At 41.9% G+C, this 17,017-nt stretch overlaps 1 protein-coding gene across 2 annotated transcripts in view; it reads left to right on the top strand.

Annotated features, from left to right (window-relative positions):
* Positions 1 to 5,326: 5,326 nt before the first annotated feature.
* The window catches only part of LOC118788649 (lysine-specific demethylase 6A-like), a 67,981-nt gene continuing 56,290 nt past the window's right edge, over positions 5,327 to 17,017 (top strand). For both annotated transcript variants that reach the window (XM_036544625.1, XM_036544624.1), the window contains exons 1-2: positions 5,327 to 5,786; positions 5,926 to 5,989. In XM_036544625.1, the coding sequence (XP_036400518.1) occupies positions 5,617 to 5,786; positions 5,926 to 5,989 (234 nt within the window). In that variant the 5' untranslated portion in view covers positions 5,327 to 5,616. The remainder of the gene's footprint in view (positions 5,787 to 5,925; positions 5,990 to 17,017) is intronic.

The following is a 17,017-nucleotide window of genomic DNA, read 5'->3' as shown; positions in this document are numbered from 1 at the left end:
CATGTTGCAGAGGCAGCTATTCTAATCTTGTGTCTAACAAGAGCGTCCTTAGAATGTTCTCATTCCAGGTTGTCACCGCATATACCTCTTGTAAATGCCTTTTTTAAAAATATCCATAGAGGGCACTGTTGCTCATAGTTAATGAGATAGAAGAGAAGGAAACATTACATTAATGAATACAATACATACTGATCATTTTCAGAACCAGGTAATTGGCATACAATGCACATTTTTCAAATAACAATATCATATTTTCCTAAAAACAATGTGAAAATAATAGTTCCTCCCTATCGACATAGCTGCATCAGGGTAAAAATCAATGACAGCGCTTGTAATTATAATAACTGCTAATTACAAAAAGTCAGCAAAAAAAGAAAAGAAAAAAACTGGGTGACAACCCTGTGTGTTAGCACCACTTAATTACCAATGCCTCACACTTCCTGAGGATAGTTGGCACATTTTCCCAGCATGCTTCAGTGGCAGCTCGAAAGCCCAGCAGAGTGGGGACTGTGTCATTATTGAACACCCTGCTGTTTCAGCGGAAAACAACTGGGAAATGCCAGATGCAGTGTGTGAGATTCACTGGCCACCATGGTGAACATCATGTATATTTCACTTCATGTGTTTTAGGAAAACAATTTCAAAAACAAAAAATAAATAAATGAAAAACAATGTCTTATCATTCTTGACCATAGCCAATGCAATACTGTGGTACTGCAAGAAGAAAAATGAAAAAATGGACTACTAAACATACACCACATACAAAACAGAGCTAAAGCAGGGAATAAAACAGGCCAACAGAGCTAAAAAAAAAAAAAAAAAAAAGAAAAAACACAGGCCAATAATGTTAAACCAGTCTGAGCATAATTCTCTCTGTGGCCTGGTCATCTGCCCTCAGACACATATACATGTACATGCACATGTACATGTATATGTGTCTGACCCCCCCCCCCCCCCACACACACACACACACATGCAGACATGCAGGCATACATGTATGCACACACACACATGCACACACTTGTGCACTCATTGCCCATTGGCCCCTTTCATCAATAGGACCTTCTCGTGTATCAAAAATCACTAGACTTGGTTTCTGCATCTTCCTGGTTTTCTCCACTTGACTAAGTGACCACTGGCAGGTGCCTGTCTCATCAGAACCTACAAGAAGCTAAAGACCTCTCTACATAGAAAGAGGACTACGGCAACAGTCTATAAATGGATACTTGTCTGGAAACAATATTCATGCATTTAAAAGAATGGAATGTACCTTGGTAATGGTAAACTCACTAATTGCTTTCAAACTGTGTAAGTTATAAGTGCTGAATAAGAACCCAGACTGCCTTATGATATTCATAGTGCTGGGTAGCATCTGGGTAATATTATAATTCCAGAAGTCTTCATTCAGACTGTTGCTGTCCTGCTCTCTGTTGATGCTGTGACTCAGAGGTACAGGAACACAAATCAGCCTGTTGGTTCATCCATCACAAGTTGTTTGGTAATGGAATATTTCTCTGCAGCTGGGTCTGAATTGTTCCTAAAAAACATTACTTTACCACTGGTGAGGCCTAGCACAATGCCACACCTACTACTTCATACTGATTTGGAGGCAGCACAAGGGCATTCTGGGTCACCAGTTTGAAACCCTCACATTAATGAAAAATGTAGCACACAAAAAAATATATGTGAGCCCACATGGAACATGAAACCTCAAAAGCTGTGCTGCTCAGTAAAGCCTTGTCTCTAATCAGAACAGGTAGGCCTTCCTGTAATCAGAATCAAAGTGACATCTGCTATCTCTGTGAGAGAACATCCTGTTAGAATATAAAAAGTACAAACCATTTAGCAATATATGGCATATTTCCGCCAGCTCAATTGCATAGATGTAGTTAAATTTCATGGTTACTGACTGTCCTTATAACTTTACAGCCACTTAATGACATGAAGGGTTTCCGTCAATTCCCTGACTCTTATATCTCAAAACTATAAATTATGTACAGATTATGTAGGTATGAACACATATTACACCATTCATTCAGACAGACAGCTCATTAAATGCCAGCTAGCAATTTAAATGAGACATAACCTTTGTGATAGGTTGTGGTGCTTTAGATTCACATAGAAATATAATATTTTAGTTTAATGGCCTAAAACATTGCCATACGCTCTAGTTATATTCCCAAAACTGTTAGATTTATTCTAGCATGGGGTGATGTTTTGATCCTGATGGATCTTCCTCAAGGCTAGTATTGTGCAAATGACATATGCAATAGTTATGCTAATAAATGTAACTTTTGGACAGCAGGAGCATAATGTGCAGGCTCTCTCTCTTCTGTTTATTTGTTTGTCTTTCCCTGATATAATGTGTCTGGACACATGGAGACCAAACCTCCAGTTCTTCTCTGGAAAATAAAACATTGCGAAGAATAAAGCAGTTCGTGATGTCTGAGAATCACATCCAATTGTTCTAACAGGCACCACTCCCCTGATAAACAATGGTCATCATTCTGCATGGCTTCTGGACATCAGCTTTACAGCCTCAGCTACCTCCCATCCGAGGCTGCAAGTGGAAGAGATGGCTGCACGCTGTACAACCTGTCATTCTGCATCTCACACATTGCATGGCATCCTCCCAAGGGGTCGCGACAGAAAGCCACTCGTCTCTCCCTCAGTGACACCAATGACAGATTTACAGTTTGGCAAGTCTATCAATATAGAAAGTGGAGCCCTTATCCAACAAGAGAGTGACTGGTCCTGAGTGATTACAACAAGAAGAGTCAAAACATCCCCAAGGTGACGCGCAGGAGCGTTAAACTGCACGACAGGACGTGTCACGACGCTCGTGTCAGGTGGCGGTGCGTGCTCACCAGAGGTAAGCGACTATAGCCACACAGCAACACGCAACTTCCTCACAAACACCAAAAGACCAAGTGACGACATCTACCATGTTTGCCAATGCTTCTCTGAGCCAGAGTCTGTGATATTGCATTTTGTCAATTCTTTCTTTTTCCCTGGTATGTGCTACTGTATGTTAAATGTGACCCTGTCATATGTATATGTAGATGCCCTGAAAAATAAGCAATATTTTTGTGTGTGTGTGTACAGACACAGGGTAGACAACATAATGGAAACACCAAATGAAAAAGGACCCTATACATTTCATATTAATGCACATACTAATTACAAATATGCCTCTGCTATAAAAAGTCAACACTAATATATGTTTTTTTTTTTTTAAATTAACAACAAGAGAGGTTCAATAGAGTTTGAAGTGGTTGAAAAGTCTGTGCCTAAACTGCAGATGTGTCAGTCATGGAAATGGCGAAATGATTTAATGTCTCAAAGGGAACAGTGCTGAACACCAAGACAGCATGTGCCAAAAAAGGAGAAATTGCATCAGGAAAGAGGAATGGTGGCTGCAAGTCAAAGCTCAACGACAGGGACAGACACTTAACAGGATAGGCACTAAAAAACCGTAAAGCAACAACCACAGAACTGATTCTACAAGTCTGTGACTCAGTCTCAACAAAAACTGTACATCTTGAGCTTCACAAAGCTGATATTAATGGTAGGGTTGCCATTTTAGAAAGTTTCTAACACAGGCCAATGTGCAATGATGCATAACCTGGTGTAATGAGCACAAAACCTGGACTTCTGAGCAGTGAAAGACAGTAATATGGTTGGGGAAGTCACTTTTTTATTTTTTCATACATCTGGACAGGTTCCTGTTTGGAGAAAGCCTAAGGAAGCCTTCAACCCATACTGCCTGGGTAAACCACCTGGTAAACATGATGCTGGAACTGATATGGTATGGGCAGCCATCTTGTGAGAGTCATTGGGTCTGATTGTTACTCTGCGTGGTATTGCCAAGGTATATGAAGCCATTTCAGGTGACCAGGTGTATCCTACAGTGCTAACACTGTTTCCTCAAGATGTCCCCATATTCCAAGATGATCATGCTACCATAGACACTGTTAAATGGATTCAAGGGTGGCTTCATGAACACCAGGATGATGTCAAACACCTTCCATGGCCTCCTCACTCGCCAGATGTAACCATTATTTAACCTTTTTGGTAAATTCTGGAAAACAGAGTGCAGAGTAGGTTTCCACCTTCATCATCTCTTAAAGCACCAGAGGCTTTCTTTCTTGAAAAATTGTACAGTATTCCACTAGAAACAGTTCAAAACTTGTATAACAGCATTGCAAGAAGGAATTAAGCTGTTGTGAAGGAAATGGCTGGCCATATTTACTAATAAATATTCATGTATTGTTTGCAGTCTCCATTATTTTCTCTACCCCTGTGTGTGTGTGTGTGTGTGTGCGTGTGTGTGTGTGTATACAAAACAATGGCGCAACCCAAAGCATGATGTGTATTTTGTCATTTTAAGGAACTACCCCGTTCAAGGGTGTCTGCTAATATCTTACCGTACACATATTTAGCCTATCTACCATCTTAAATCTTGCAACTGTATAATATGAAATAGATGGTAACAACATAAATAAATGGTAAGCGTTTAAAATAGCACTAACTTTATACATGCTTTAAATCAAAATAACAGTTTATTAAGGGAATTAAAGGTCACTAAAGCAATGCGCATCGCAGCAGTTATTTCCTGTTCCCAACACAAAGGCCTACTTTCTACTGCGAATGTTCGGTATTTTTGTCATTTGGATATCTGTTTTCTCATTGGCAACTACTACAAGACGAAAATCCCCTGGGAATAATGCTGGTTGATGGCTATTAAATGAGGTAACATTCTCAGCCTATCCACTGGATAGCTGGGCACTGCCCACTGCCAAGAATGAACGTAAATAAAGATGAGGTGAACTTCTTGGCTTAGCCAACTTTCTTTGCCGGAAAATGCGAGGACATACGGATAGCAAGCTGGAATCACTGCGTTGCATCTCTCACCACCACCAAAATGAAATGCGATTTCCCACGGCTCACCCCCTAACTTAAAAACGGACGCAGACATTGCAATCGCTTCTGCATACGTACTGCAACCTACCGTGCTGCTAATAAAACCCCGCCTACCTTGATATGGCTTATACGACAGGGACTACAGCCAACAAACTATTTTAAAGTGGATTTGCGTCACCGCAATACAACAAGTAAAGCCAATCGGATCGAGCAGAAGGGATGCGTAAAGTTGAGTGTGTGTTTTTTAACCTCCCTTTAAAAGTTTATATGAGAAACGAAGCTCTGGAGAAAGGAACCCCGAGACAAGGCTGGTCACATGGTGAGGTGCAACAGAAACCATTGGTTGCAGAATAAGCAGAGGGCGTTCCGACGACGGCGGCGTGGGTTTGCCTGGATGACACAATTACAACAACTTTGAGCTGGTGGTTGGGGGAAGTTTGTGATATTACCAAATAACACCCAGTTTAAAGCCCTGCTTCAACAGCACTGCATGCAACACACGGTATTGGCTGCATTAACTATGCAGCATAAAACAATGTAAAAGACCATCCAGAGGATTTGTTTTCCTTAAGGATTTGGCAACAATTCGTTCTCATTTTTAATCCTGGGAAAAAGTTGCTTTTCCTGGATCTATTTTTCGTTTGCTTTTTTAATTTCGGTGGAGTTCCTCGTTTGCTCCTCCACTGCGTTTCCATGAAATCGTGCGGAGTGTCGCTCGCCGCTGCCGCCTGCGCCGCTGCTCGAAGTCTCGGCGCTGCTGGTGATGAGGAAAAGAAAATGGCGGCGGGAAAAGCGAGTGAAACCGAAGAGGACTTTCCGAGGCTGACAGCACAGGAGAGGGACAGCTTGGCCGAAATAGACAGGTTAGAAACGCAGCCTTGCGCAAACTTGCAGGGTTTTCTTAACGCCCGGTACACGAGTCGCTGAATTTAACTGTGTAAAAATCTATTGCAAAAACAGCTCAAGTAACGGAGCCGCCTGTGTTGTCTTCTCTGCTTGCAGCCGACTGTTTGGATTTCAGAGGCTTCATGAAGATGGCGCCAGAACGAAGGCCTTGCTGTTAAAGGTACGTCAAGAAGAGGGCCAGTGCCGGCTCCTGGACAAAACGCTCCGGCTCGCTGTATCCCGTTCCTGGATCACATTAGCTGGCGAGCAAGTTAGCTGTGTAACACCTTGCTGCTTCAACGGAACCATGTCACGTTAGCGAAACCTGGTCGCTTCTTGTGCCCTTAGCGCCCCAGTGTTTTCATAATGTATTTGCTGTGCAGCAAATGTTTCTGCTAGCTATAACTAAACGGAGTACACAGCGTTAGGTGCATGATTATAGCTGCGTGGACATTGAACGAGCTAATTCATTAGTGATTTAGTCAAGTAAGTTAGCCAGCTAGCTCTTTTTGAAACGGTGACATGCCTCTCAATAAACAGATGTCGCTGATATCTTGCCAGGCAACTAGTTGGGTATTACTGCATAGTTAGATAACGTTTGGTAATGTTAGATGGCTACTTGCTGTGACAGATATTGCAGTCAGTTTGAACACTGGCAGCAGTGGCTAACGTTAGCTACAGTGGCATGTTGCCTAGGTATCGTTTCTAGCGTTAGCCGCCTCTGGTTTGACAGTTAGCCAGCTAGTTAGCTTGAGATACCCAGTAAATGAGTTGTAGGCAGTTGCGGTCGTAGTTGGCTGAGTAGTGAGCGTGCGTATCTCATATGTTACCGTTGTTTATTGTTTACCATTATTTAAACAATTGCTATGTAGCAAAGTACTTAAATTGACACTGGATTGAACAGTGATCATGGCTAGGTTGCTTGCTGGTATAGCATTAGCCCAGCCAGCTACCTAGGTATAATACGGTGGAAGTTTTATTTGGAGAAAAGAGTTGGATGGAGGCCATGTTTACCATTTTCAGTCGTAGTGTTTACGTCCTAATTAATGTTTGTCGCGAGTTGTAAGCAATAAGCATGCTAGCTACATAACCAGTAGTCACTTTCAAGTTAACGCTCACATTTCTGGTGTATGGACCAATCTGCGATCGACATTTGTAACCAACCGAGCTGACTAGAAAGCTAGCTCAGTTGCAGTGTTCGTTACCGCAGTGTGTTGGCTGTCATTAGTTTGCATTTCGGCTTTTGCAGTGCCAGTGATACGCAGTTTTTGGGAACGACTGGTGTGGAGTTGTTAAAACGTAGCTAGCTAGGCAGTCCGTGCATTAGTTAGCTAACTGACTTGTTAGCTACCGTAGCTAAGTAATGGCTGCTCATATCGGCCCAAGATGGCGGGATAGGGAGGAGAGAAATACAGTTAGCTGAGGTTAGTGAGAAAGCCCTAGTAGGGGGTGAGCTAACGTTATGTAGTTCGTTAGCCAGCTCATTAGCCACTAATATTTGATGCAGCACTTTACTCAAACGGTAGCTTCACTCGCTTTTGTGTCGCCGGCGTGGGATTTCAACAACACGCACCGTTTGTTTGTTTTGTTGGGTTAGGCGTAGCACCCAGTGTTGGCGCATCTCATCACGACCAACCTGTAGCATTAGGCACCAAACAAAGGCCACTTTAAAACCGCGGTTAACTAGCTGGCTGCATATTTACTGTTTGTAGTTTAGCTAATTAGCTAGCCAGTCGTTTTGAAATCGAATCTCCCTCTTTCTTGTTCGTAGGAGTCCCAAGAACATGGGCCCGGAGCTATGTTGCCTGTAGCTAGCTGGCTGTCTTTGAGGAGATTTAGTTAGTTAGATTTGTGGGGATTACACAAGACGTTTCGCAGGACACTGGAGCTTCAGTTACTAGAATTTGTGCTAGGTAGATACAGGTGACTGTCGCAAAGCAGGCGGCTTAAACGCGGTCTGTTCCGCGGATGAAAAATGACTGTCCCGTTGGCTAGTTACCTTTTGCCAACTTCCCCACATCTAAGAGCCGTCTAACTAGCTAACACCATTGTTTACATGTGTGTATGTGGCAAAACGTGCCGTGTAAACCCCGTGTAGCTAATTTAACTCGTATTCCTTCTGTTCCGAGGTCGCGGTGTAACGTGGGGGCTTCCATTTGATCGGCGATTATTGATCTGAAGTTTTTGGGGGAGGGGGGTATTCACAAACAAAGGGATTGGGTAAGCGTGGGAAAAAAGCAGCCGAGAGCTTCATTCATTTTGAGGGTCTGCCAAATAAATCACCGCTGTCAACACGTCCACTTATAATAATAAGTCGTATAACTTTAAGATTGAAGCGTACGTCTTCGTGCTGTGTATCGAAAGCTCGGCGTCGTGTACTCCTCATTGTGTAGAATGATTTACTCGCTCTTCTCCATTGGTATTAGTCCACACATCCAATCTGCTTTGGATGATGGCATAGCACCTTTCCTTGCATGCCCATGAGTGTGCTCTAGTTCTGAAATCCTTCATTTTGCGTGGACCTGGTGATGTCACCATTATGTAGCACGGCAAAGACAACGACAGGAAATGCAGTCAGGATAGCAAGCGGTGAACAGCTACCATGTGCCTGTCCAGAGAAACACGCCGCTGATTGCAATGCTCACGTAGCTCAAGTTGTTCACATCGGAATGGCTGTGTATTTATTCCTGGTGCCAAAATGCAAACCGAGAAACTATTTTTTGCCTTTGATTTTCAACTTGCCACGGTGACCCTTCAGCTTTTGTACTGGGAAATATGCCAAAGCAAGTGGCCACCTCAGCCATACACGTGTTTTTTTAATAGCAAATAAGTAACTGTTTGGATGTGTAAATGTATGCAGTTTGTTTTCCAGAAGACTGAACTGAACCATTTCAAGATTTATTTGGTGAAATATTTTCCCATGCGTACTTGTACTGGGTCATAATAACAGTGGTTTTACAAATGCATCTTTCTGCCACACATGTACTTGTTTACAACCAATGGTCTTAATTAGGATTCAGAATTAGCTCAGTTCAGGTTGGAAGCTTGTCAGTGAGCACTGTTCATCTCTCAGAAACCAAAACGGAGAACCCGGAGTATATATCAAATGCAGAACAAAAAGCTGCCAGTATTCCGTTGATTGATTCCATCATATCGTGGGCTAATCCCACCTACCAGCAGACGCGGCCAATTTGGGTGAGACCGAGAGCTATAACAAATTCTTCAACAAATTAGCACAACAATGTACTGATACATTAAAACAGAAAGTAAACTGCTATTCTTGGACTAATACCTACTCTTAGGTTTCACACAGTATGAAGCATTTTTCTTTATTTCCTGAGGTTAGCCAGCTCACATATCCGTCCATAGTTTTTAGAATAGTAAGATAGCTGTTGACTTGAAAGTTCATGCCACTCTGCGCTTATGCCAGTGGTGACTCACTGGTGAGATGAGAGGTTTTGCTGTTCAGGCTAAACTCAACATCTGCGAAGTGTCTAGCAAGCAGTTGTAATCATTTGAAGGAATTGATATTTTGAGATTTTAGCCTGCTAGAATCTCCAAAGAGCCATTTCTTTAAAAAGCACATATTTATACTGCCTAAACTGATGATAAATCAGACAAAATTAATACGTGAATAAACTGAGGAATGGATAGATATTAGAAAATTTCCATTTGCCATTCTGAGTTTTAGTGTTTGAGTGTTAGATGTCTCTCTAAATAAATGAATGTCTCTTACCTTAGGGGTGGATAAGCCAGTAGTCCTGACCCTTGGCAATTCCAAAACCTAGTCTGAACTACCAGCCTGCAATGTTTCATTACCTGTGGGACAACTGTCCACTTTTTTGCTGCTAGTGCTCCCAGACTATATAGCTATATGCTTCCTGTCAATTTGACTGATGTGTAACACCTACATTTAAAAAATGAGATCTGATTACCAGTTTGAGATAATATGCCTGAATAGCAGGGCTCTACACTGAACTGCACTGCATAGGGTTGTTCTGATAGGTTTAAATGGCAAGCAGGAGTTTATCTGATGTTGCACATGTCTAAAATAAGCACTCTAAATCAACGTGTGGAAATTTGAGAAGTTAAATCTACTTGTAGGTCCTCTGTTTTGATATTGGCATTTGAACTGACCCCCCCCCCCCCCCCCCCCCCATTTGTAGGAGGTTCAGGATAGCATTTATGCTTTGTTTCTACAGTTCTCTTTAAATGCTGGTGATGCAAGTAGCTAGCTGTAATACGTACATCTATAGTTAGCTAGCTGCTTGCCGGGGGAACTTTGGCCTAACATGTATTGCTTGATGTGTTAGGATTCCTCTTGTGTCAAAAGGGAAGTTTACAACAATGAAAATGGAATTGGTAACTGTAGAGTCACAGTGGACTTGTTTAGGGCAGATATATTGACTGAGGATACTTGCTTTTTGGTCTTCATGTATGAGCTCTGTCTTTCTACTCACTGAATGCTTATTTGATTGTAATGTACTGATTTGACATATTTCACCCTATGACATATCAGTGCAGTTATTTGTCTGAAACTGGATTTGAGACTGAACATTGGTGATTTGTGGAGATGTTGAGTTTTGTTGTAATGGCTGAACTGAAAATGATTAACACCTGACCTGCACATATTCAAACTCGATGGTTACTATTGCAAAGCGAAACTGACAAGGAACAAGGCAAACGTGTAGTTCACAGTTCTTAGTCTCTTTTTAACTGGCCTAAAAAGGTCTGTCCTCTTTTCTGTCCAGAGAGTGTGTGATAGTCAGCCCTCAATTCAGTTGACTCTTTTAATTGTGAATTGATTAGATTGATTTGATTTCATTTCAGCTATCAGCACCTCATAAACAAAGTGCACAAGGTTGTTTCTCCTGGCTTTTTATGCTGTTTTGCCAAAACACTTTGCCAAAAAATGCAGAATGTTTACCAGTACAGGTTTTAGGTTTACATGACAGATATTTTAGCTTTAAATGTTAAAAAAAGATCCCATTTTATGGGTGTTTGTAATGTCCATTTCTTTGCTGATGTTTCTCCATCATATAGCTGTCTGCTGTTTTAGATATTGCCTTACACAGAAAAGTCTCTTTTGGAAAACATGGACAAAATAAAATTGTGGTGTGCCGCTGTTTTAGCTTTCGTAAATTCCTGCGCCTGATTGGTTTTACCAAGTGGTTGGGCAGGATGTCTTTGCCCATGTTTCCTGGCTAGCTCCAGCTTTGTGGGGTTGGAATCAGTGATGTGGAGTTGTGCATGGTGAAAGTCTCAAACTTCTTAAGATGTCCCAAAAGGCTCTCATGCCAGTCAGGGCCAGGGAGACTGAACCGCCCATTTAATTATCACAATAAATTATTTTGCCTCTCCTTTTGTCGTGTGACCCGTGGCTTTGCCACAAATTGATGAAGCGCGCTGAATGACTGAGAGAAACTTGACATATTAAAAAAATGAGACGTCCAAAGCAAGATAGAGCAGCTAAATGTGTCTTTGCATGCATGGTATTCCATGTCAGTCAACAGTAACTGTCAATGGAGAACGAGGCACCACTGACAGTACTGAAGTATTAAAAAAAACCTTGGAATGATGCTGGTACCACCTGAGGGAAAAGACAAGGCAAAGCAGGCAGAAGCAGAACTCGGATTTTAGTTTCAGGTTTTAGTTTTAACGGTGGGAGAAGTTGCTTATTTGAAAGCTGCCTTAGCCCCGCCCCTTAGTACTGTTCTTTGCACTGCAATTGCGCGTGGTACTAGCACATGACTGTCTGTCAAGTATTTGAGTATGACCTCTGTTTATTGCAAGTAATTGGCTGTATCTTCCTATGCAATAAAGCAACTTATGTAAATACTAAGCATAAATATTAAGACTCAGATGTTACAAGTTTTAGGCTCGCACTGAGCAACCAGTTTCATCTTGGCAATAAATTTAGCTGTTTATTTCCCCAAAGGAGGACTGAAGTCTAAGTATATTATAATGACAGCTGTGTCAAGCATGAGCAAAATGTGCACAAGTAGTTGAGTGTTGCATTTGAAAAAACTTTAGAAAGTATTTCTATAATATACTCATGGATTTAGGGTACCTTATTTAGGTATCTTGTATAACAGAAACATTCTGCCACCTCTGTAGAGTTCAGTCTGCATCTCTCCCCGTTCTAGTGCTCTAGTTTCTACCCACAGTCCAAAGGCACACTGCTGAGGTTTTTTTGGTGGCTCGAATTTGCACGCACATGTGCGTGTGCCTGTGAGCCTTTGTGCAGTGTGTGCACTTGGTTGGCAGAGGAATATGTATGTTGGCATGCTTGAGCCTTTCGGATTACTCTCAGCGCTAGAGAATGTTGTGTGTGTGTGTGTGTGTGTGTGTGTGTGTGTGTGTGTGTGTGTGTGTGTGTGTGTGTGTGTGTGTGTGTGTGTGTGTGTGCATGCATGCGCGTGCGTGAGATGTGGTTGAGTGAAAACAAATCATTTTTAAATTTAGATACCCGAAGCTCAGTTATGCTCACGTTAAGTCCTAGCAGTCAGTATGAACTCGCTGCTTCTCTCTCCTCTGGTCTTCTGCTCCTCCTCTGCTCAGTGGCACTTGTTTGCTGGGCTTGGCTTGCTGTGACCCCCCCACAGACAGTGTGGCTACCCTGACCCAGAGGAGGAGTCAGACCTTAACCAGTGTCACAGGGCCACAGTGAGAATGTTCTTAGGGCTTCAGTACGATTCATTTTTTTATACTGATAACTGTCAGTTGTTGTTAGTTATCCACCCGTGCGTTCATGTATGTGCAATCAGCTTTATTTTACGCTTGACGTGGGGGGGGGGGGGGGGGGTGATGGAAAGGTTATTGTGTCACACATGCACTCCAGTTCTGCTATTGTCATGCCTCTGGTGAAATGACTGGGGAAACCTGAACACTCCTTCCTCCAGTCTCTCATAAGTATTTGCTGTCATAGCATTTTACATATTTCACAGGATCCAACAACATTAATTAGCACATTAATCCATTTTGTAAAGGAAGGTTTCTCACTTCACACCCACACCAGGGACCTCTAATGAAGCTCTGAAGGCCTCCAAGTAGACCACCCCTGCTTTTTTTGATGGAATTTAGAATGTCATCACAACCATTTAAGTTAAGCTAATGGTGAAAGATTAAATTGTCTAATGATGGGTGACATGCTAATATTTTAATTTTGAGGGCAGCTGGTCGACTCTTGTCAGAGCCCTAAGACTTGTGATAATGTCCAAGTTAGGCGTTATGTTTTATCACTGCATAAGCAAAGGGAAAGAGCTGCTGTAACTACTTCTGAAATACAGACAACCGAGGTGTCCTCTCTACTTGTTGCCTTTTGTTAGCATTTTGAAAGTAAAACCCTGTCCTTGTCATCCCAATAGCCATTTGTAGTTGCAGGGGAAGTGCCCCTTGACAGCCTGGTACAGTTGAGAATGGTAAATTGCATGTCATTTGCTTTCTGGACTCCAGCAAGATTTCAGTAGAAAGAGACGGAGTGCAGCTTGTGCAATGTGTATATCTCTCTTAGAGAATCCAGTCTGATCCTTTATGGTCATTGGGAGTCATACTATCATGGATAAAAGTCAAGTGTTTGCATGTGTTTATTTGCAGTGTGTTTTCCACTCAGTCTGTGAGTAAATATGTTTCTGTATCTGTTAAGTTAATCCTTGGGGTCAAAGCACAAAACTGGGTGTTACTGTTTTCCCAATTAATTCACCCGCTAGATTTCTGTTGCCAGCTTGTTGGGATTGTAAAATGGAGCTTAATTTGGTTTATTTGCTTTAGCACAAATTTTGCTGCAGCAAAAGTTTGCAGTGTTCATTTTAAGGACATTTTTTCTTTCCATTTTCATTAACGTAGATGGTCCGTAGTGACCTGTAACTTTGCATTTCACAATGTTTATGGAAAGGTTTTTTTTTATTATTTGTCCTGAAGACAAATTTAGTATATACTGTTTCAGTTGATGGCGACGGGAATAAAATGGACAGAGGAAAAAGCTATTAGTGTGCGTAAACTGTATTAATTACCATGCAAAACTTCACATTTTGCATATTCCCCCAGTCCCCCAGCAACCCTTATCACAGAGTTAGTGATGTTGGTGGATTTAACCTAGCACTTTTTGAAAACATTCTTCACAATAATGAGCAGTAATGGCCTGCATGATTTCACCACTGACCTCCCAGTCACTGTGAAGGTGTCTTCATGCTTCATGCAGCCAGCCTCTGATCACTCTTCAGGTCTGGATTAAATCTGGATATCGCAGCTCAGGACATGGCCATGTTGAGTTGGTCAGTGTGAGGATGTCCCAGTAATTCCCTGCATTACTGTACCAATCTGGGGTACGCTGAGTTTTAACATGTTTTAACATTTCAAATTTGTGGGTCACTTTTGCTACATAATGGAGAAAGACATGCTGTGAGGCTCTCACCCTACCAGCCTTCCCAGCAACCAATAGGAACCACACTATTAGCACTCCCAATGGCCAGCAGGAACGGAGCAGTCTGCTCCCAGTGGGGACTGGAAACAACACACCCTATTAACACTCCCAATTTCCAGAAGGAACAAAGGGCCCTGCGGTGACTCCCAGTAACCATAAGCAATACAGTACAAATGATAAGCTGATCAAAATAAATCATGAAGTGGAGGATGGCTGACTTATGTAGCACATGAAACCAGTCTGTGTGGAGAAACTGTCCATCAGTGCTGCTCATATGACCATGCAAAGAACGATTGAAGGTGAAGAAAATTGCTCAGAAACCTACTGCCTGTTGTTACGTCCTAGGTCGTATTCGTGTGCGTGTGTCTCTCTCTCTCCTCCTCTTGCTCCCCGAGTTTATGTTCACCCCACCCTAGACGGGGTCGTAACACTGTTAAGCGAAACAGTACATTTTACCAATTAGCATTCCAAGTTACAAAACAGCAGATGATTGAGCATTTGATTTTCTCATTGTTGCTTTCTCTGTCTCCATTTTATTCTTTTACCCTGTCAGAAATGTGTGTGTGTGTGTCTGCCTCTGTGTATGTGCTGTGTTTCTGATATATACATTTTGCAGTGGCAGCCCTGCTGGTTTTATGAAATGTCATGAAGTCACAATTACACGACTTTGCAGGGGGCTTTTAATTTGAATTATACAACAGCTCGTTCTGGTCGAGTAATTTGACTGCATAAGAGCATTCCAAAGAGTGCTGATAATAGAGTATTACAGCACTGGGACATTTTACTATTATGTATCACTTCGCTTTACAGATGTTTTCGATGAAATCGTTGCCCATGCAGAGTTGCAGCGCAGATGTGGATACGTTTCCGTGTATGATAAAAAAGACCCTAGCTAGCCTGCAGTTGGGTATGATAAACAATAGCTAGCTAGCAAGCCTACCTTATATCTAGCCCATCCATGTATGCTAAAAAGTAGCTCGCTAGCCTGTATTGGGCTATGATTAAAAGTGGCTTGCTTGCCTACCTTTTAGCTAGCCTTTTCATGTATGATATGAAAAGCAGGTAGCTAGCTAGCTAGCTAGCTAACTAACCTGCAGTCAAGAAACTCTTTATGTGTTGCTTGACAACATGTGTAAATGTAATCCTGAAGGAACTGTTTTTGTCAGCGGAGCCGAATAAACAACAAAAAAACAGAATTTGTTGTCATTATTGTTACTTGATAAACAGCCTTGGTTGTAGAACTGTTCTATAAAAGCAATATCACACTCGAGCTCGTGCTGTTATGCTGTATATCAGCACGGCTGTGATTATCTTTGGCACTCGGCTGCGACCTAATCACAGTCGTGCTGATATTACAGTATAACAGCATACAGGAAGTGGAGGCATGTGGCGACACCCGGCCGAGGTGAGAGGGAGAGAGAAAGAAGGGGAAAAAGAAAGAGGAGAGAGAAAGGTAGATTTAACTAGGCTTAGAGCTCTTCTTTAAAAACCCAAGAAAAATTAAGTGCTCTCAGCCAGGCTGCAAACTTTGCCACTGAGGCTAATATATAGTGTATTCTGTAAGTAGTGGGTCAAATGTATGAATAAATAGATGTCAATAAATGTTCTAAATGTTTTGCACTCAAGTGTCACTTTATTTCAGATGCTTTAATTACCTATTGATATTTACTCTGACTGCCGGCCTACTACGCGCGCGCACCACCCAGGTACAACAAAACCCTTTCCCCCTGTTGAAAAAAATCCTAGAAGAAACACGTGTGTGTCTGCCTGTCTGCCTGTCTGCCTGTCTGCCTGTCTGCCTGTCTGCCTGTCTGCCTGTCTGCCTGTCTGCCTGTGTGTCTGTGTTATGGCATCTGAGGGAATTTTTACGCAACTGACACTTGAATCGAAGGTGTTCAATCAAATCATGTTATTTTTGGAACCATTTTCACAGTTTGCGCAGCTGCTACAAAAAAGATAACACACGTTGACAAATTACCATATTTTGCTCTTTCTTTTTGGATAACCATATACAATTACAGCAACAGAATTTCAGGCCTCTTCATTTTTTCTTCTTCTGAAAGTGGCCCATATCCACCCATTTGAAATGCACAGATGCTTAAATTTCTTAGTTTTTAAAAAGTGCCTCAGTTCTTGTTAAATTTGCTTGTTACTGCTTACTTTATACAGATGTGCATTTTTTCTGTTTAATACTCGCTCTGGCTCTCTTTCTTGCTTACTGTGATATGTAGGTTTTATTCACACCATGGTTGTGGATGTAGACCTTGTCTGAAATGAGGAGGAGATTGGGATATTGGGGATATAACAGTAGTGTCCCTAAACGACACAGAAAGGAGCAGTCAGTAATGCGTCTCGTGATCTGCACGGTATGTTGTCCTTCTACGCACGCCACAGAGGTCTTTGTATTGTACGTCCTCAGACTTAAGTTCACTCTTTACTATTCGGCGTTTGATTTATTGCTGTCTAGCGCAGTGTGACATCAGGTTATGCTTAGCTCAGAACCACTTTAAAATGCACTGAGCCAAATGAAACCAAACTCCAAACATGGGCACAGTATTTTAGAACAGGCCTGCTGCTGAAAGCAAGTCTAACCTTGCAATTCTGTATCCATTTAATCAGTGCTCCAGTTGATTTTTTTTTCTTCACAACATGTACTTTTTTTTTCTACTGGTCTGAATAAGTTGTTTGAAATGGTGCTGCTGCTTATTAAAGTGTGGTCTCCTAAAGAAGAATTTAAACATTGAGATACCTCAGGTCAAAATAAGCTCTCGCTGCTCTGACCCGGAG

This window comes from Megalops cyprinoides, chromosome 14, assembly GCF_013368585.1.
Source record: "Megalops cyprinoides isolate fMegCyp1 chromosome 14, fMegCyp1.pri, whole genome shotgun sequence".
NCBI lineage: Eukaryota > Metazoa > Chordata > Actinopteri > Elopiformes > Megalopidae > Megalops > Megalops cyprinoides.
Note: the sequence above shows the minus strand (reverse complement) of the source record. Positions and strands in the feature narration are given on the sequence as shown.